This window comes from Oryctolagus cuniculus, chromosome 7 (genome assembly GCF_964237555.1).
Source record: "Oryctolagus cuniculus chromosome 7, mOryCun1.1, whole genome shotgun sequence".
NCBI classification, from domain to species: Eukaryota; Metazoa; Chordata; class Mammalia; order Lagomorpha; family Leporidae; genus Oryctolagus; species Oryctolagus cuniculus.
Genome location: NC_091438.1, coordinates 56,488,322 through 56,509,422, shown reverse-complemented (window position 1 = coordinate 56,509,422; position 21,101 = coordinate 56,488,322). Strand labels below are relative to the sequence as shown.

Sequence of the window (21,101 nt, the reverse complement as noted above, 5' to 3'; positions counted from 1 at the left end):
CGCAAGCTCTGGAGGAAATTAGTACGCAACCGGCCTCTGTGGTCACAGAACCACGCCGACTTCGCACTCCCGGGGGCCCTAGCGCCTTCCTTCTCCACAAACGAACCCCGGGTGCCGTTCAAGTTTTTCACAAAACAGAAGCTGAGCGGAACGTCAAATGGGGGCTCTCATGAGGCCTCGGCGCCATCATCCTGGATGAAGCAACATTCACCCCTGGGCTTGCTTCCCGAAGGCAGAATGGCGGCTCTCATCCAGGAGGGCTGCCTCTCCCGGCTCTCCAGGGCTCGGTGACACCTTGCTTCCTCATGGCCGCGAAAAAACTCCAAGTTCGCTTGGGCCGGGAAGAGGAGACAGGCGCTGGGTGGAGTGGGGACTGCACCCCCAGGGTCTCTCATCACCGTGAGCAGTGGCCACGTGTTCATTAGAGAAGACGTTTCTATCCAGAACCTTTTCATCTGCCCTATGGAACTCAGATTCTCTTTTTGGATGAACCAAAGGCAGCTGGCAAACTGTAAAGGAAAAAAAGAGAGGACAGTCAGCCACAGCCACCTCCTGACAACAGTGTAGCCTTTAGGGCAGAAAACCTGAAGACACTTGCACTTTGCAGCCACTGTCTTGGAAAAGCTACAGTGGGCATGCGGTGTTTCGGCCGACAAGCAGGCTGCTGTGGAAAAGGCCTATGTAGTTCTGTCTGCGCGAGCTCCCTCATCAATGCAGACAACCCCACTCGTGTCCAGGTCAGGGTGAGAACACCCAAACCCAGGGCCGGCGCTGTGGCGTAGCAGGTAAAGCTGCCACCTGCAGTGTTGGCATCCCATATGGGCGCCGGTTTGTGACCTGGCTGCTGCACTTCTGATCCAGCTCTCTGCTATGGCCTGGGAAAGCAGCAGAAAATGGCCCACATCCTTGGGCCCCTGCACCCACGTGGGAGACCCGGAAGAAGCTCCTGGCTCCTGGCTTCAGATTGGTGCAGCTCCAGCCATTGTGGCCATCTGGGGAGTGAACCAGCAGATGGAAGACTTCTCTCTCTGTCTCTCTCTCTCTCTCTCTCTCTCTCTGCCTCTCCCTATCTCTCTGTGTAACTGTGACTTTCAGGTAAAATAAGTAAATCTTTAAAACAAACAAACAAACATGCAAAACTGGAATATCATGTTTGCCCGAGGGCAGAAGTTCAAGAAGTATAAATTTTTTAAAAAAGATTTATTTACTTGTTTATTTGAGAAGCAGAGTTAGAGAGAGGGAGAGACACAGAGAGAGGTCTTCCATCTGCTGGTTCACTCCCCCAATGGCTGCTACAGCTGCAGCTGGTGGATCTGAAGCCAGCAGCCAGGAGCTTCTTCCAGGTCTCCCACGTGGGTGCAGGAGCCCAAGCATTTGGGCCATCCTCCACTGCTCTCCCAGGCCATAGCAGAGAGCCGGATGGCAAGTGGAGCAGCTGGGACTCAAAGTGGCACCCATATGGGATGCTGGCACTGCAGGCAGAGGCTTAACTTACTAAGCCATAGCACCAGCCCCAAGACATAAGATGTTAATGGCGCCGGCGCTATGGCGTAGCTAGTGGAGCTGCCGCCTGCGATGCCGGCATCCCATATGGGCGCCAGTTCAAGTCTCAGCTGCTCTACTTCTGATCCAGCTCTCAGCTATGGCCTGGGAAAGCAGTGGAAGATGGCCCAAGTCTTTGGGCCCCTGCACTCGTGTGGTCGATCTAGATGGAGCTCCCAGCTCCTGGCTTTGGATTGGCATAGTTCCAAACATTGCAGCCAACTAGGGAGTGAACCAGCAGATGAAGGACCTCTCTCTCTCTCCCTCTCTCTCTTTCTCTCTTTCTGTCTCTCCTCTTTCTGTGTAACTATGACTTTCAAATAAATAAATAAATCTTAAAAAAAGATGTTAATAAAATGAATCTGAAATAATATTGAAGAAAAGAGGGAAATGTATTGTATCTAAAATATCAGCAGTCTTTTCTGCTTTGCAACATTATCCAACTCCTTTCAGGAAATCCTGTGTCTGAAGGCTATTCCAAGCCCTAAGGGGCCTGCATCCTTTTCATTGAGCTCCACAACAAGAAGAGAAGGTCAGTGAGGTATTCGGACTATAGGCAATTTGGAGTCAATATTCCAAGAAAGTAATTTCAATTCCAGCCTATGCAAATTAAAATAAACCATAATTCTTCAGCAACGTTTTTGGAGGGAACAGGACAATATTTCTCAAATTATCACCATGTAGCTTTAGAGAATTTCTTGCTGCTTTAAATGATTAAATGTTTCATTTGATTATTCTAAAACACATGAAATATAGGAAAATTTTATTTTTAAAAAAATTTATTTTTTGAAAGTCAGAGTTACACAGAGAGAGAGAAATCTTCCATCCACTGGTTCACTCCCAGATGGCCACAAACACTTGGGCTATCTTCCACTGCTTTTTCTGGCCACCAGCAGGGAGCTGGATCAGAAGTGGAATAGCTGGGACACAAACCAGCACCCATATGGGATGCTGATGTTGCAGACAGCAGCCTCACCCACTATGCATCCCCCCTAAAATATAAAATTTCAAGTTCAAACAAACTGAAACCATGTAAACTTATGTACACAGTTAGATAAAGACCAAATGATGCAAAAAAAAGAACTGATTGTGTGAGTGTGATGGTATTAAGGATGCCTCTAAAAATTACTATTATTACTCTTTAAAAAAAAACACAAAAATTAATGAGTGTTCAACAAATGTACTGAGCACCTACTAAATGCTAAGCACTATATTAGGGGCTGGGTATAAAATAGAGAGCAAGCCAGAACAGGTGAGAAACATCCTTAACCAGTTAATAAAACATCTCAGAACTAAAGCTACAGACTTGATCATGGATCGAAAGAAAAACATTCCCAACTAATTCGCTTATTTGCAAAGTTGGAAAGCACACTGCTAAAAGGAAAATGATTTTCTATGTTTGGGAAAACAAGGGATAAAGTCATCTCATTATTCCTTTACAATGGTCTTACTTTCATAGAAAACAGAGCTTTACTAATTATTAATCTGTTGTGCCAAAAAATGCCTAAGAAAAGAAAATATAAATCTATCTCCCATATTTCGAACAATCTCTCACTAGCTTTCTTGTCTTTTCTTAGGGAGGGAGGAAGTGGAGAGAAACACAGGAAAGAAACACTTGCTTCGAGTTCAAAAAAATGCCACCTGGTTAGATGCCTCTGCCCCCACTGTTCTTTAACTCAGAAGCTGTGAGGAGAGGCTGAGCAGAGCTGCAGGCTTGGTAAATAGCAAGTGACAGTTCATAGGAGTGTCTTCTACTGTAAAACCCAAAGGTCTGGAAATGGCATAAAAAAATCAAACCTCAAAAACCCAGTTAGCTACTAGGCCATTTCCTGAGGAGACCACTCAAGCAAGCAAACAACAAACTAAAGGCCAAAAAAAAAAAAAAAAAAAAAAAAAAAAAAAAAAAAACAACAACAACAACAACAACAAAAAAACACACACACCTTCCAGTTTTGTTTTTAACAACGCTAAGCTACGACTTCACTTTTCACACTTCCTTCAAGGAGCATCATGGTGTTTGATGAAGACTGTGTTGACTCACTTGTATCTCGTGGGAAGATCAACAGCAGGGGAGGGGAAACAGCATGCCGCAAAGGTTGGAAAATACCTAAAAGAATTGAAGAATTTACAGTGAAACATTTAAACCAGTGTCGCATAAACCCTGCATGAACACAACAATTCCAGTCATCGAAAGACTCATAAATGCTTGGCCAAAACCACCCAGTGTCAGCTCTAACAATAAAATTGTGGATGTGCAGGGGTGCCGGGGGCACATCTCACTGCTGCCCCCTGTGGTCAGAGGGGGAAGGACAACAGAGAGGAGTGCCAGTCACACTCACCTACTCCAACAAGAGTATCGGTTTATGGGGCAACATCAGTGTCGTGGAGTGTTAAGAGTTAGATGAGAAAATCTCTTAAGGAGAATTTCAGATTATTATGACAAGATAAACTAGTCAATAGGAAAAACACTCAGGTTTCTCAGTCTTCTTCCATTCTGGTACCTTCTGGAAAGCTCCACTTCAAAGAACCAGAATAGTCTGAGAATCTATGGCAGCAAATTCGGGTTCCTCACCACGTCGTCAAGCCCTGCACCATCAGCCATCCCCACCCAAACTACTCAGCCACATCACCCGCAGACCTGGTTCCTTCCACCACCACTTCTGCTCCTTCTCACCTTTATGCCTAATTTTCTCCAAGGCAGAAATAAAGCAAGCTATAAAGCCATAAAGCCCAGTTACTCCTTTTCTTCAAGAATCTTGTCTCAACTTCATCTCATCATTACTTTCTCATAGCTTAGATCTCTTCATATAAATCTTTGTATTCAGCTATGGAAGTTTTCTTAATTTTTTACCTGTTCCTTGCCTTTAAAGAAAAAAAAAGATTTACTTTTATTTGAAAAGCAGAGTAACAGAGAGAGGGAGAGAGAGACAGAGAGATCTTCCATCTCTTTGTACCCATGTGAGAGACCCGGAAGAAGCTCTCTCTCTCTCCCTCTCTCTCTTTCTCCCTCTCTCTTCCCTCTGTAACTGTACCTTTCAAATAAATAAATAAATCTTTATATATTATATATAATTTTCAAAGTTTTATTTATTTGAAAGATAGAGTTACAGAGAGAGGTAGAGACAGAGAGAGAGTTCCGTCATTGGTTCACCCCCCATCTGGCTGGAATGGCTGGAGCTGAGCCAACTGGAAGCCGGGAGCCAAGAGCTTCTTCTGTGTCTTCCACATGGATATAGGGGCCCAAGGACTTGGGCCATCCTCCAGTGCTTTCGCAGACACATTAGCAGGTAGTTGGATCAAAAGTGGAGCAGCCAGAACTCTAACCGGTGCCCATATGGAATGCCTGCACTGCAGGTCAGGGCTTTAACCCACTGCACCACAGTGCCAGCCACAATAAAACAATCTTAAAAAAAAAAAAAAAAAAAAAAGGAGTTGATTTAAGGAACTGATGCTGCAGTGCAGTGGATGAAGCTGCGCAGATTCACTCCCCAGTTGGCCGCAATGGCCAGAGCTGCGCCCATCTGAAGCCAGGAGCCAGGAGCTTCTTCTGGGTCTTCCACATGGATGGGCCATCTTCTACTGCATTCCCAGGCCACAACAGAGCACTGGATTGGAAGTGGAGCAGTCGAACTAGAACTGGCGCCCATATGGGATACTGGTACTGCAGGCGGCGGCTTTACCAGCTACACCACAGCGCTGGACCCAATACATCTCTCTTCTAATGTACCTGGGAAGGCAGTGGATGATGGCCCAAGTAGTTGCCCCCACCACCCACGCAGGAGACCTGGTTCCTGACTTTGGCCTGGCCATTGCAGTCATTTGGTGAGTGAATCAGTGGATGGAAGATCTCTCTTTCTCTCTCTCTTTCTCTGCCACTCTTCCTTTCAAATAAACCAATCTTTTCAAATAGCTCATTCAAAAGAGGACAAATGAAATTTCCCCTGTAGTTTCAGATGTATCAAAGGCAGTGACAGTGTCTTCTATGCATTTGTACAACCATAGTGCGTAACGTGAGTTCATGCATCCCTACACAAGTCTGTGGTGGTAAGGTGTGCTATGTCATGGTCATGGGGCGAGGTTTCGCTGCGAGATCCACTCTCACTCTCTGACTTGCTGCTCATTATGCCACTACTCCAGCCTCTTGCCTGACACCGCCCGTGCTTCATGTCTCTGGCTAGGCACTTCTGCCATGCCAGACACAGATGGGCCTTCCCCAGGAACCTGGCAAGAGTGCTTCCCAGAGGGCTGCTGCCCAAGCAGCAGGGCTCTTGCTATGAAAGCAGCAGTGTCCACGCTGCGGTCCAGAGGCCAGCTCAAAAAGCACTGCAATGGCCAGAAAGAATTGACTCCCCGTATCTCCACGCTAGACTTGGTTCTCCTTTTATAAGTGGACACTGAAGAGGCTTACTATAAGGCATCTATCTTAGGAGGCTGGTTTGATTTGCTTGTTTTTACATCATCCGCAGCGGGAGAGTCCCCTACCCTCTTCCAATCTGCTGCTTGTCACCACAGCACTCTGGGAGTGCATCAGGCTCTGCAGGCCACCTGCTGCAGACGTCGCAGTCAGCTTCCCACACGCCGCACATGGCATCGTAGCTCTGCTTTTGGTTTCAGAATCCTCAAGAGGCAAAGATCAACTGATAACTTGCGATTGACCTTTTTTCCCCTAGTAAACTGAGAGACAGGACTGTTGCTGAGGCTTGGCATCCTGTTTAAAGTAGAGTCAAACTTGAAATCTTTCCTGAGTCAATCATTTATTCACTCATTTAATGAATAGTTATAATATCTACGCACATGCAAGAGAAATGGGATATATGGGTACTGTACAAGTGTAGAACCAATTCTATCATTCAAAGATTCTCTCTTCTAGTAGGAAAGCTAAGAAAACAAGTAACTAGTTTAAGGCCACTTGTGGCAAGAACCACAAAAACAGTTCAAGCAAAAGTTTAAGGAGGTGAAGATGTTTTTCATGGAGGAAGTGATGATCTCCTATAGGAAGAGCCCAAGAAAAGGCAATGTGACACACACGCGGGACTTCAAAAGTTCATAGAAAAGTGGAATTAAAAGATAAGTTTACTTTGATGTTAAGGAATTTTTGAAACCCAGGCACAATATTTTCATAATATGTACTTCCAATGAATTTTTTGAAGATCCTTTGTACATAACAATTTCCAAATTTTTGCAGCCAAATACATTTATCCTTTAATTCCATTTGCCATGATGTTTTTGAAGTACTCTCATAGAGAACAGTGGGAGGAATTTTTTAGTGAGTGCTTCAATTTTATTAGAACAGTGGGTTTGTAGAGGAGAAAGGAAAGTTTGGGCCAGACCTTGGGGAAGTTTGGACACCAGGCTGAAGAGTAGGATTTATTTCATGGACAGTGGGCAGCCATTAATGGTTTTTTGTTTGTTTTTTTTTTTTTTTTTTTTTTTTTTTTTTTTTTTTTGACAGGCAGAGTGGACAGTGAGAGAGAGACAGAGAGAAAGGTCTTCCTTTGCCGTTGGTTCACCCTCCAATGGCCGCCACGGCCGGCGCGCTGCGGCCGGCGCACCGCGCTGATTCGATGGCAGGAGCCAGGAGCCAGGTGCTTTTCCTGGTCTCCCATGGGGTGCAGGGCCCAAGCACCTGGGCCATCCTCCACTGCACTCCCTGGCCACAGCAGAGGGCTGGCCTGGAAGAGGGGCAACCGGGACAGAATCCGGCGCCCCGACCGGGACTAGAACCCGGTGTGCCGGCACCGCTAGGCGGAGGATTAGCCTAGTGAGCCGCGGCGCCGGCCATTAATGGTTTTTAAAAATCCATTTTATTTTTATTTATTTTAAAAAACAATTTTACTGGCATAGTATTGACATCTAATAAACTATACATTTCAAAGTGTATAGTTTGTTTTGGTATGTATATAACACATCTATGACCATCAAGGTTATAAACATAACCAATCACCTTCAAATGTTCCCCTGAAGGATTTTAAGACAATGGAAATCAAAGGAAATCCCCAAACACAATGGGGATTGTTTCTTGATTATTTAAATTAACAAACACTCCCTTGTGATAAACTTTTTAAATGTCTCATCATCTCCCTACATAGCATATTAAATTTTAAAATGAATTACTCCATCTCTAAAAAGGAATCAAGACAATGGACAAAGAAGCCACAGCTTTGGCTAGTTTGGTGGCAGGCTGCAGGACAGACAGGAATAGGGCAGGGATGGGACTGAGACAGGACAATGAATCCAAAGTCCAGGCAGGAGGCTGGTTCAGGCAAGTGGTAAGAAAACCTGGGAGGAAGAGGCAGGGCAAACAGGAAGGCAGGGGACTGACTGGGTGAGTTGGACTGGAGAGAGGAAGACAAAAATGACTGAGGTTTTGAGACAGCTGCATGGCGGTTTGGGAGAGCGTGGGAGACAAGAGGGTCCTACAGAACCAGGGAACTGGAGTTTGTAGATATGGATTTGGGAAGAAGGGAAAGAAGCCATACTTAGAAACCACCCACATCAAGGCAGGAGGAGAAGTCCCAAGAGCAGCAGGCATTGGGAAGACAAGAGTTCATGGGGAGGGAAACAGTCCAGCTAGAGCCTCATGCACTGCAATTCATGGGATTCCAAACTGCTGATGGCACAGAGCTTAAATTATGCCAGGCATTGGGCTAAGTCCCTTCCCGCGTGTATTGTTTCATTTATCCCTCACAACAATCCCATGAAATACCTACTAAATCATCTCTACTTTACAGATGTGGAAACTGAGGTACACAGGAATTAGGTTACTGGCCAAGGTCACATAATTAGCCTGTGATGAAACTAAACTGTTGGAATCAGGCAATCTGAACGCATTCTTAATCGCTGGGCTACGATGTCTTCTTCTCGTAGCCCAGTTGCTTTAGCTCTCCTAAAAGGGTGGCCTCGCTGCAAATACAACACTCAGGCCACAGCTGCTGCCTTGCCCATTTGCCTGCTGTCACCCAAGGGGCACCCTATCTTCAAATCTCAAGATACCACGGAGTGGCTGCAACTAAACTCACAGTCTAACATTTTATGGGCAGCATGGAGTAAAACAGAGAGCTGCAATAAGGGGAAAGAAAACGAAAGGAGGAGGCTGCTGCTGGTCTTTGACCTTTAATAGTTGATTGAGATTGCACTTGCTGAAACTTACTTCAAATGCTAGACAGAAATATTTTCTTTCATAAACAGAACAGCATTAGTCAAAGTGAAAGTAGTGATTTTTGCCTAAGAGGTCAAATACCACAAAACTCACCATCCTGAGTTATAGTAGCATATGGGACAAAAGGAGTATGTCAAGTGTCTTAGTTGGCAGCAAAAAAAAAAAAAAGCTAATTTCTACTAAAGGGAAGCAAGAAACCTCATTTCTGGATTACTGAGCAGTTGTGATTTATTGAGGAAGAGGGGAGATAAACATAAGTTGAAAAAATAAAAGTATTAATAGCATCACATATTTAGTTCTTTGCCAGATGGTCGGCTGTGGGAAGGGAAGTGATTAACCTCGATAAACTTTGCCCACTCATGAATGCCTCTTTTTTTTTTTTTAAGATTTTATTTATTTATTTGACAGGCAGAGTTACAGACAGTGAGAGGAAGAGATAGAGAGAAGGGTCTTCCTTCCGCTGGTTCACTCCCCAAATGGCTGCAACGGCCGGAGCTGCGCCAATCCGAAGCCAGGAGCCAGATGCCTCCTCCGGGTTTTCCCATGTGGGTGCAGGGGCCCAAGCACCTGGGCCATCCTCCACTGCCCTCCCAGGCCACAGCAGAGAGCTGGACTGGAAGAGGAGCAGCCAGGACTAGAACCGGCATCCATGGTGCTGGCGCCGCAGGTGGAGGATTAACCTAGCGCACCACAGCACAGGCCCCAGTCATAAATGCCTCTTTTCATAAATGGATGTAGCAGCACACTTCTTCTGGAGATTCATGTAAGCAGTCTGGTTTCTGGAATCTGTACCTGATGATTACCTGCTGATCTATTATATTGTGAGAGATATTTTGAGATACACAGATCATAGAAGGCATCAGATTTACTTCCAACCACTCTCACTTGTGGGGCCAAGGAAATGTACACCCTCCCTCAACGTCTCAGGAGCCACCCGGCTCTTTGGCTAATATTCTCAGGCAAAGTCCTAAAGCGAGAGCTAAATATCTTTGAGTTTAAACTCTATCTATAACTATATTGACAGGAATTGTTGGGGCCACCACAGAGTTTCAATTATTCAAGGAGACATGTTCATTTAACTCCAGAGGAGGGGTTCAGAAAGTTTGTTCCATAAGAGGCCAGCTGGTCAACACCTCAGACTTGATGGACCCTGTGGTATCTGCCATAACTATTCAACTTTGCCATCGTAGTGCAAAAGCAACCACAGACAATACGTAAACAAGCGAGTGTAGCCACGTTCTAATAAATACTTACATTCCAAAAAAGACAGCAGGTCAGATTTGGCCTATGGGCTGTTGTTTTGTCAACTCCTGTAAAGATTGGTTAGCAAACCCTATGTGCATCAGAATCACCCACGGAGCTGGTTAAAAAAAGTAGGCCCCTAGATCCACACCCAGCATCAGAATCTCTAGGGGTGGGGCCTGGGACTCTGTAATTTAATGAGATCCACTGGTGATATGTGAACCACACTTTCAAAACTCCTGTGGTAGGCAGCCTTCACCTAAGCTGGGTGGCACTGTGGGCCAGCACTTCCAGTACCCTGTGCAATAAAAATGCAGTACCTATTGCATCTCTCCTTGACTTTTCTAGGTGAAAGATCTATGAACAAACTGTCACTTTTGGCTTCCTACATCTAAAATGCATAAAATAATTCTGCTCCGATGAAATTAACATACAATTTGGTAAGAATCTGAAAACAAAAAAATCCTTGATTTTCAACCAAAAAACTTCAGTGAAATCTTTTAGATTGCAAAATTTATCGATAAGATTCTCACCCGTGGACGGGGCTAAATCTAAAGAAATCTTTTCCAGTGTTCTCCCTTTCCTCCAAAATGGCTCCAGCAAAAGCCTGCCCTCCTACCTGAAGTTCCACTACTAAAAGTCATTACTTTGTGTCTGGAAGTCTTGGCTTCAGTAGGATCCCGTTACAGCTCAGGGGAAAACTGAAAATGCCAAATCTCTATAGGTTTCTAGGAGTTGCTTCTGACTTTAACAACCAATAGAAAATAAACTTATTTAGCTAGGTTCTGTTCTGACCAGAAAAAGAAAGTGGTATTTGATTGGTTTTGTTTGTCTGTTTTTATTGCCAGAAATCAAACAGCTGATCAAAAAGGAAGCGCTATTCAGTGTGGGGAAGGACTCCACCTCTTCTTCAGCTCTCCAGATTTTCCTAGGAAGAACAGTGAAAATCCTATAGTCAGAAAGGATAGTCTTTTGTTGTTGTTTTTTAATTTGACAGGTAGAGTTATAGACAGTGAGAGAGAGAGAGACAGATCTTCCTTCTGTTGGTTCACTCTCCAAATGGCCGCTACGGCCAGAGCTACGCTGATCCGTAGCCAGAAGCCAGGTGCTTCTTCCTGGTCTCCCATGCAGGTGGAGGGTCTGAAGCCAGAAGCCAGGTGCTTCTTCCTGGTCTCCCATGCAGGTGCAGAGTCCGAAGCCAGAAGCCAGATGCTTCTTCCTGGTCTCCCTTGCGGGTGCAGGGGCCCAAGCACCTGGGCCATCCTCCACTGCCCTCCGGGGCCACAGCAGAGAGCTGGACTGGAAGAGGAGCCGCTGGGACTAGAACCCGGCGCCCATATGGGATGCCGGCGCCGCAGGCGAAGGATTAACCAAGTGAGCCACGGCGCCGGCCCCAAGAAAGGATAGTCTTGAGGAACTTCCTCTAAGCAGCCAGGGACAGCAGCTCTTCCTAAGGCTTCTTCTGATCCTGGAAAGGGAGGCAAGAGCTCTCTAACCCCAAAGTTCTACTAAGTACAGCAGCTATGGCCCGGGAAGTGCAGTGGAGGATGGCCCAAGTCCTTGGGCCCTGCACCCCATGGGAGACCAGAAGAGGCACCTGGCTCCTGGCTTTGGATCAGCGCGATGCGCCGGCCACGGCGGCCATTGGAAGGTGAACCAACGGTAAAGGAAGACCTTTCTCTCTGTCTCTCTCTCTCACTGTCCACTCTGCCTGTCCAAAAAAAAAGTACAGCAGTTACCACTACAGAGGATGAGACTGTTTTTTGTTAGATAACATTAAGATGGTTCTGGAGCAGGCATTGTGCCCCAGGGGGTTAAGCCACTGCTTGGGACGCAGGCATTTTGTATCAGAGTGCCTGAGATCAAGTGCTACCTCCACTTCTGATACAGATTCCTTCTAAGGAGCCTGTGAGGCAATAGATAATGGCTCGAGTACCTGATTTCTTGCCACCCATGTGGGAGACCCAAATGGAATTCCTGGCTCCTCCTGGCTTTGGCCTTGCCTGGCCCTGGCTGTTAGAGGCTTTTGGGAGAGAACCAATGGATGGAAGATCTCTCTCCCTTCTCCCTCACCCCCCAGCTCTGCCTTTCAAATAAATAAACATTTAAAAAATGATTCTGAACTTCAGCAACACATGTCTAAAGACCCAGAAATTTTCCAGGGAGCACAGTGAAGCCAGGCTAACTCCACCAGCAATAAACTTTTGTAGATGATTATGTGTAGGAAGTGGAGACTAGCTTGACATCAACATTTTAGACAGTATGACTCTGGGATCCAATCCCACAGGCTAGGCTGTTGTCTGCTCCTCTTTTCCATCGCAAGAAAATCCTGGCATTGTTAGCAAAGTAGGGAGGCCTGTTTTCCTTCTTGATTTTCACCTTATAAAAAGGGTCATAACTGGAGTCCCAGGTACTAGTACCAAAAGAGTGTAAATGACGGCAAAAACAGGGGCCCCGACATACTCACCCAACCTCCCTGACCCTCGACAAACTCCCGGATGGCTCTGTTCCCGTTGATCATACTTGTCATGGGGCGAAGCATCTGCCTAGCCATTTCAGGAGCATTGCGGGCCACACACTCAAGAAGTTTCACTGACACAGCCAGAAAGGCTCTCTCATATGCTAAGGTGGAATCCTGAGCGCACCACGCCTTGCTGAGAGATGTCACTGTGTTCTGGAGAACTGCGCCTGCCTGAGGAGAGAGACAGGCTGTATCAGTGAAGAGTGCTCAGAGAGTACAAGAGGCTGCAGGTGGAATCCAGTAAAGCAAACGTATCGGAGGTAATCTTAAGGGGAGGATGGGCAAACTTCTCTTATTTTAATATTCTGTTACTTCAAGGGGCTTTAGAAAAATATATAAATAGCTCTTCAAATCAGTGATTTCAGATAGTATTGCTTAGGATAAAACAATAGCAATAAAATGATTTGAAAGAAAACTACTGAGAACATGACAGCACAGCTGGTCACATTGGAAAGGTATTATTTGAATGACTAGGACATGCTACAGTGGGGGGAGAAAAGATTAGTTTGTCCTCTTCCTCTTTCTTTCTCAAACCATTTGGCCCAAAAGCCATTAGGTGGGGCTAAGCCAGATCTTCTGGGGAGAGGAGGCGGAGGGGAGGGGAGATGACAGTGGTCAGAGCAGTGTATCTAAGCCCAAATAAACTGAGAAGGGCACCCATGGGAGAGGGTGCCTAGATTTTAGTTTCTTTTTCTTTCTTTTCTTTTCTTTTCTTTTTTTTTTAATATCTTATTTATTTGAGAGGTAGAGTTACAGAGAGAGAGAGAGAGAGGGAGCGACAGAGAGAAAAGTGTTCCATCTGCTGGATCACTCCCCAAATGGCTGCAATGACCGGACCTGAGCTGATCCGAAGCCAGGAGCCAGGAGCCTCTTCCAGCTCTCCCACGTGCGTGCAGGGGCCCAAGCACTTGGGCCATCTTCCCTTGCCTTCCCAGGCCATTAGTAGGGAGCTAGATTGGAAGAGGAGCAGCCAGGACTTGAACCAGAGCTCATCTGGCATGCCGGTGCTGCAGGTGGAGGCTTGGCCTACTATGTCACAGGCGTCAGCCCCTAGATTTTAGTTTCTAAATATCATTCTCCATTAAAAAAAAAAAAAAAAGCCACAGAGCTCTCTGGAGAATGCTGGTTCCAGGCTGGGATATGGGAAATAGAATATCTGTTAGAAATGATGCAGACATATCAAAAAGACAAAGTCCAGATTAAAAGGGCTGCCATTCCCTAAATCTGAGACAATCCGAGCCTCTATATGACAGTAACAGATTTTACCTCGAAGAATAAAGTAGGACTTCATAGCTCCACACTGATATGGAAATAAATGGATTGAAATTTTGATAAAAAAGGGGATATTTACATAAGATCAAAGTACCACTCTATGACAATACTTATTAATTACAAAAAGGGAAGAGCAACTTGGAGCCAGTGTTGTGACACAATGGGTTAAGCCACTGTTGTGACACCAGCATCCCATGGGAGCACTGGTTCAAGTCCTGGCTGCTTCACTTCTGATCCAGCTCCCTGCTGATGTGCCTAGGAAAGCAGTGGAAAATGGTCAAAATGTTTGGTTCCCTGACACCCTCATGGGAGACCTGGATGTGTCTGGCCCAATCCCAGCCATTGCAGCCCCCTGGGGAGTGAACCAATGGATGGTTCCAACAGATGAAAGATCTCTCTCCTTTCTTTCTGTCTTCCCTCTCTGTAACTCTGCCTTTCAAATGAATAAAATAAATCTTAAAAAAGAAAAAGAGTAACTTTACAGTGGAGAAGCTTTACAAATACCATCTTAAGTGATTAAAACTAACAACTGGGGCCGTTGCTATGGTGTAGTGGGTAAAGCCGCTGCCTGCAGTGCCAGCACCCCGTATGCATGCCGGTTCGAATCCTGGCTATTCCACTGTTCAAGTTATTGTGAGCCTAGCAGTGAACACATTAGATACCTGCTCCCCTGGTGTTATATGCAGATGGGGACAGGTTGCTCTAGGGGTAATAGTTTCTATGATAGTTCGCAGGGGGATATAATGGTTATGAGACTATAATGGCATGTGGTCAGTGATGAGTTCATATTAGCTGTCATTGCTGATATTAATCAGCAATATCTCCTAGAATGCCATCTTAAGATTTTTGTATCTAATACAGAGTCCAAGTTCTACTGCCAGTAATCTATGTGCTGATAAAAAGCCACAGGGCTGCTGTAAGGGTTCATCTCTCACTACATCAGACTTGTAAACTGCCTATACTTCCTGTGTGGACTTCACTAGGGACCTTGGAGCAAGGTTGGGGGTGACGTCAATGCCCAACAAAGTATTAAAACATGCAGAGAGGACACCTTGCCAAGAATAACCTGTGGGGCTGGCACTGTGGCTCAGTGGGTTAACGCCCTGGCCTGAAGCACCAGCATCCCATACAGGAGCCGGTTCTGGTCCCAGCTGCTCCTCTTCTGATCCAGCTCTCTGCTGCGGCCTCAGAAAGCAGTGAAGGATATGGCCTAAGTCCTTGGGCCCCTGCACCTACGTGGGAGACCCAGAGGAAGCTCCTGGCTTCGGATCAGCACAGCTCCGGCTTTTGCGGCCATCTGGAGTGAACCATCGGATGGAAGACCTCTCTCTCTCTCTCTCTCTCTGCCTCTCCTCTCTCTGTGTAACTCTGAATTTCCAGTAAATAAATAAATCTTAAGAAAAAAACAAAACAACAAAAAAAGAGTAACCTGCTATACAAACGCTCTGTGCACACTGAGCACTGCTCTGATGAAAATCAAGTGAAGACAAGCTAAAAGGTTGATCAGCCTGTGCCAAGAGCTGTCCATCTCTGTACCACTTGGGCTTTGATGAACTCCTACTAAGAAATGGCAAATGGACAATTCCTGCTGTATCTCCTGTAATGAATATAAGCCCCCAAATCTTTCACAGAACATTCTTAGTCCTAGTGTAAAGGAGTAGTAAGAAAAGGAAGCTTGAAATAGAAAAAAGCAGCAAACCATAGCAAGAGGTAAAAACCTGACCTGCTCCCGAGCAGTTTCTTTAATGACGTTTCTGACAGCAGCTTCTACCTCTCCATTGAACTGGTCACCGAGCATCCGAAGGCGCCCAACAATGATAGCCACGTCAAAAGAGTCAGCCTCTCCTAAGACGGAGAAAACACATTTGTCACCATGCTTGAAAAGATAGCAAGACCCAGGAACCGGCAATGGAGAAAAGTTCTCCCGTCTTCTCAACAGTTTTGGCATTGCTCTTTCCCAAGAACTTCGATGTTCTGTCAACAGCACTAGAAAAATCTCCCTTCAGGGGCAGGGGCTGGTGCAGCAGTTAAGAGTTAAAACATGGCTTAGGATACCTGTGTCCCAACGGAGTGCCAGTTCCACTCCTGGCTCCTCTCTGCTCCAGCTGCCTACTAACGCACACCCCGAGAGGCAGCAGGTGGCAGGCCAAGTGGCTGAGTCCCTGCCATCCAGTGAGAGACTAGATTGATTTCCTGGTTCTTCCTCTACCTGCTCCAGCCCCAGCTCTTGCAGGTATTTGGGGAATGAACTGGGGGATGGGAGATCTCTGTCTCTGTCTGCCTTCAAAAAGAATCTCTTTCTTTTCAGGTATGCTAAAATCTTAAATTTTGCCTTTTGAAATTTAAGAGGAGGGGCCAGCGCTGTGGCATAGTGGGTAAAGCTACTGCCTGCAGCACCAGCATCCCATGTGGGCACTGGTTCAAGTCTTGGCTGCTCCACTTCTGATCCAGCTCCCTAATGTGCCTGCATCCCCGTGGAGACTTAGATGGAATTTCAGGCTCTTGGCTTTGGCCTGCATCAAGCCCAGCTTCTTGCAGAAATTTGAGGGAGTGAACCAGAGAATGGAAGAGCTCTCTTTCTCTCTCTCTCTCTCTCTCTCTCTCTGTAACTCTGCCTTTCAAATAAATAAATAAATCTTTTTTAAAAAGTTTTTTTTTTTTTTTTTTTGACAGGCAGAGTGGACAGTGAGAGAGAGAGACAGAGAGAAAGGTCTTCCCTTTGCCGTTGGTTCACCCTCCAATGGCCGCCGCGGCCGGCGCACCGCGCTGATCTGAAGCCAGGAGCCAGGTGCTTCCTCCTTGTCTCCCATGGGTGCAGGGCCCAAGCACTTGGGCCATCCTCCACTGCACTCCCTGGCCACAGCAGAGAGCTGGCCTGGAAGAGGGGCAACCGGGACAGAATCCGGCGCCCCGACCGGGACTAGACCCTGGAGTACCGGCACCACAGGCCGAAGATTAGCCTATTGAGCCATGGCACTGGCAAAAAATTCTTATTACCCTTTAATCTCTACCTCAGGTCAGGAGGCTTACCTGCAACAGGTTCTTCTGCGCTGCCTAGGTCCCGGTTAGTAACCTGCAATTTTGGGCCCAGCAAGTCTGCGAGTAGAGCGTTCATGACGCATTCTGTTTGCTCCTCAAAAGTCTTCATTTTAGATGCTTGCTGTTGAGTTGTTTTAACATACAATAAGCAGTTCGCAGTTCAGCAGGGAGTTCGAAACACCGGAAGACCAGCAGACGCGTCTACCTCTTGTTAGGTTCCTTATCTGGACATGTAGCCCTGGACACCTTCCCACTAGTCTTCTTCAAAAATAGCTGATTGCTAAGAAAGCTGTGTCTGAAGAGCTTCTCCACACACTTGGGGATTGTTTCGAGACTTTCAGTTCCTTATTTCAGAACCCCACCCTACCCAGTGATTAATGAATAACTTCCAGGGTTATACTTAAATCTAAAACTGAAATAGAATTGAGAAAGAGCCTCTTTGACAATATCATTAAGAAATACTTCCTGTTAGGGCCAGCACTGTGGTACAGCAGGTTAAGCCACTGCTTATGGCACAGGCATCCCATATCAGAGTACTGATTTGAGTCCTGGCTGCTCCACTTCTGATCCTGCAGCCTGTTAATGTGCCAGAGAAAGCAGTGGAAGATGGCTCCCAAGTGTTTGGGCCCCTGACATCCACATGGTAGACAAAGATGGAAGTCCAGACTCCTGCTTCAGCCTGGCATAGCCCCGGATGCTGTGGGCATTTGGGAAGTGAACCAGCGGATGGAAGACCTCTCTCTCTCTCTCTCTCTCTGCCTCTCCTTCTCTCTGTGTAACTCTGACTTTCAAATAAATAAATAAATCTTAAGATTTATTAAAAAAATTTAAAAATACTTCCTGTTAGGTTATATGTATGGTATAATTTACAGGAAGGCTTTGAAGCTATAACTTCTGATTATGGCATTTATTTGCCATACCATACAATGATTATTTATTGATTTATTTTTTTTTACAGGCAGAGTGGACATAGAGAGAGAGACAGAGAGAAAGGTCTTCTTTTTGCCGTTGGTTCACCCTCCAATGGCCGCTGCGGCCGGCGCACTGCGCTGATCCAAAGGCAGGAGCCAGGTGCTTCTCCTGGTCTCCCATGGGGTGCAGGGCCCAAGCACTTGGGCCATCCTCCACTGCACTCCCTGGCCACAGCAGAGAGCTGGCCTGGAAGAGGGGTAACCGGGACAGAATCCGGCACCCCGACCAGGACTAGAACCCGGTGTGCCGGCACCGCTAGGTGGAGGATTAGCCTAGTGAGCCGCGGCGCCGGCCACAATGATTATTAAACACTTATGTGCACAGAACTATTTAGCACTACAAATAACACAGAAAAATGATACAGGCACAATTCTTGTGTTAGGGAGCTTACACTTCAGCAGAAATGACAGCTGTTAAATGACAAATCACATGATGTCTTGCCCTATTATGATACATTGCACTGAGAGTGTGATAGGGAAGCAAACCTCGGAGACTGGGATGCTTCTTTAATGCAGAAACATCTGAGATGAACTTAGAAGTATAAATAGGAACTCACTAGGCACAAAGAAGGAAATAGGAATGTTCCAAGTGGAGGAGGAGAAAGCACATATAGTACAAAGACTCAGAAGGTGGGAAAAAACAATAGCAAACAACTTGGCCATTTGAGGGGTTATATTGAGGTGACAATAGGAGCCAGCACTGCGGCGTAGCACGTAGCTGCCGCCTGCAGTGCCGGTGTCCCATATGGGTGCCAATTTGAGTCCCGGCTGCTCCACTTCCAATCCAGCTCTCTGCTGTGGCCGGAGAAAGCAGTGGAAGATGGCCCATGTCCTTGGGCCCCTGCACCCACATGGGATACCCGGAAGAAGCTCCTGGCTCCTGGCTCCAGATCGGCGCAGCTCTAGCTATTGTGGCCAAATAGGGAGTGAACCAGTGGAGGGAAGATGTCTCTCTCCCCCTTTTTTTCTCTCTCTGCCTCTCCTTCTCTCTCTGTGTAACTCTTTCAAATAAATAAATCTTAAAATAAATAAATGGTGACAATAAAAAGTAATTCACAGGAAAATTATGAGTATTAAATAAGATGACATATAAGGATTGACCCAGCACTGTCTAGTATGCAACAAATGCTAAATATCTTCCTTTTAGCCCAAAGCCTAATAACTAGAATAAAAGGGATCTGACACACGAAAAAGACATTTTCCTAACAGGATTAGAATCCATAATTGTTTTTAAAAGAACTTGGGATTGGATATTTACCTGTTGTGGCTGCTTTCCTTTTTTTTTTTTTTTTTTTTTTTGACAGGCAGAGTGGACAGTGAGAGAGAGAGACAGAGAGAAAGGTCTTCCTTTTTGCCATTGGTTCACCCTCCGGCCGCTGTGGCCGGTGCACTGCTGCCGGCGCACCGCGCTGATCCGAAGGCAGGAGCCAGGTACTTCTCCTGGTCTCCCATGGGGTGCAGGGCCCAAGTACTTGGGCCATCCTCCACTGCACTCCCTGGCCACAGCAGAGAGCTGGCCTGGAAGAGGGTCAACCGGGACAGAATCCGGCGCCCCGACTGGGACTAGAACCTGGTGTGCCGGCGCTGCCAGGCGGAGGATTAGCCTATTGAGCCGCGGTGCTGGCCCTATGTCTGCCTTCTGAATGTAGCTAAACCCAGATTATGGGTCAGGGTCTCAGAAGCAGCATTCAAACCTCTCAGAGCCAACCTATTTACTACTCAACCTATTTGACCTGATGAAAATCTTAACAACTCCAACTAATGGGACTGGTGCTGTGGTGCAATACAATGAGCCTTCTCCTGTTGTGCTGCCATCCCATGCGGGTACCTGTTTGAGCTCTGGGTACTCCACTTCTGATCCAGCTCTCTGCTTATGGCCGGGAAAACAGTGGAAAATGGCCCAAGTGCTTGGGCTCCTGCACCCACATGGGAGACCCAGAAGACGCTCCTGGCTCCTGGCTCCTGGCTTCGGATCTGTCCAGCTCCAACTGCTGCAGCCATTTGGGGAGTGAACCAGCGGATGGAAGAGCGCTCTCTGTCTCTGTCTCTGTGTCTGTAACTCTGCCTTTCAAATAAATAAATAAATCTTTAAAAAAAAACTCATAAAAATTTCAAGCACAAATAGTCAGTTGTTCAGAACAGAATTTCTGTCTTGCAAAATAACCAGTCACTCTTCTGTTTCCTTCCATTTTAAAAAACAGATGACTACAACATATCTATTAGAATGGCCAAACCCAGAACACTGATAACACCAAATGCTATCATGGATGTGGAGCAACAGGAATGCTCATTTGCGGTGAGGTAGCAGTGGGCTGTGGGCAGTGCAAAACGGTAGAGCCACTTCAGAAGAGTCTGACATATTCTATACATTCTATTACCATACAATCTGCAATCACATGCCTTGGTATGTACCTAAAGACACTGAAAACTTAGGTCCACACAAACACACACACATAGATATTTGAAATAGCTTTATTCATAATTGTCAAAATTTGAGGCCAGTGTTGAGGCACAGCAAGTTAAGCCACCACCTATAACGCCCGCATCTCATAGAGTCCCAGTTCAAGTCTTGGCTACCCTGCTGCTGACCCAGCTTCCTGCTAATGTGCCTGGGAAGACAGCAGAAGATGGCCCTGGTACCTGGGCCCCTGCCCCCCATGTGGGAGACCAGGTTGGAGTTCCTGGCTCATGGCTTTGGCCTGGTCCAGCCCTGGTTGTTGTGGCTGTTTGAAGAGAGTATCAACAAGTGGAAGAGCTTTCTGACTCTCTCTCTCTCTCTCTCTCTTACTCTGCCTTTCAAATAAATAAGCGCACAGATCTTAAAAATAATAATAATTGCCAGAACTGAGAAGCAATCAAGATGTCCTTTAGTACATGAAAAGTAAACTTTGGTATATCTAGATAATTATTCAATGCTGAAAAGAAATTAGTTATTGAGCCATGAAAAGGCCAAGAGGAATTTAGATGAAAGTTATGAAAATTAGAACAAATATACAACTCTGGCATTCATAAGGAGAGAGGCCATGCATGTGTGGTGGCAGAGGATGTATGAGAAATCTCTATTCCTTCTTCTCGATTTCTCTGTGAATCTAAAACTGCTCAAAGGAAATCTTAATTTTTTAAAATGATCAAAATTGTTTTTAGACTAGAAGCAGCAATTGATTCTATATATTTAAAGGGTCATTTTATAAAAAAAAAAAGATGTATTTATTTGATTTGAAATGCAGTTATAGAGAGTGAAGGAGAGACAGAGAGAGATCTTCCATCCTTTGGTTTACTCTCCAAATGGCCGTGACGGTCAGGGCTGGGCCAAGCTGAAGCCAGGATCCAGAAGCTCCATCCAGGTCTCCTTCAT

At 46.0% G+C, this 21,101-nt stretch overlaps 1 protein-coding gene across 1 annotated transcript; it reads right to left on the bottom strand.

Annotated features, from left to right (window-relative positions):
• Positions 1 to 10,765: 10,765 nt before the first annotated feature.
• BCL2L15 (BCL2 like 15) lies at positions 10,766 to 17,114 on the bottom strand. Its single transcript, XM_002715757.5, has 4 exons — positions 16,767 to 17,114; positions 15,460 to 15,581; positions 12,411 to 12,635; positions 10,766 to 10,871 (listed from the first exon to the last, which is right to left on the bottom strand). The coding sequence occupies exons 1-4, from the start codon at positions 16,882 to 16,884 to the stop codon at positions 10,854 to 10,856; spliced, it is 483 nt and encodes a 160-aa protein (XP_002715803.2). The 5' UTR covers positions 16,885 to 17,114; the 3' UTR covers positions 10,766 to 10,853.
• Positions 17,115 to 21,101: the final 3,987 nt, after the last annotated feature.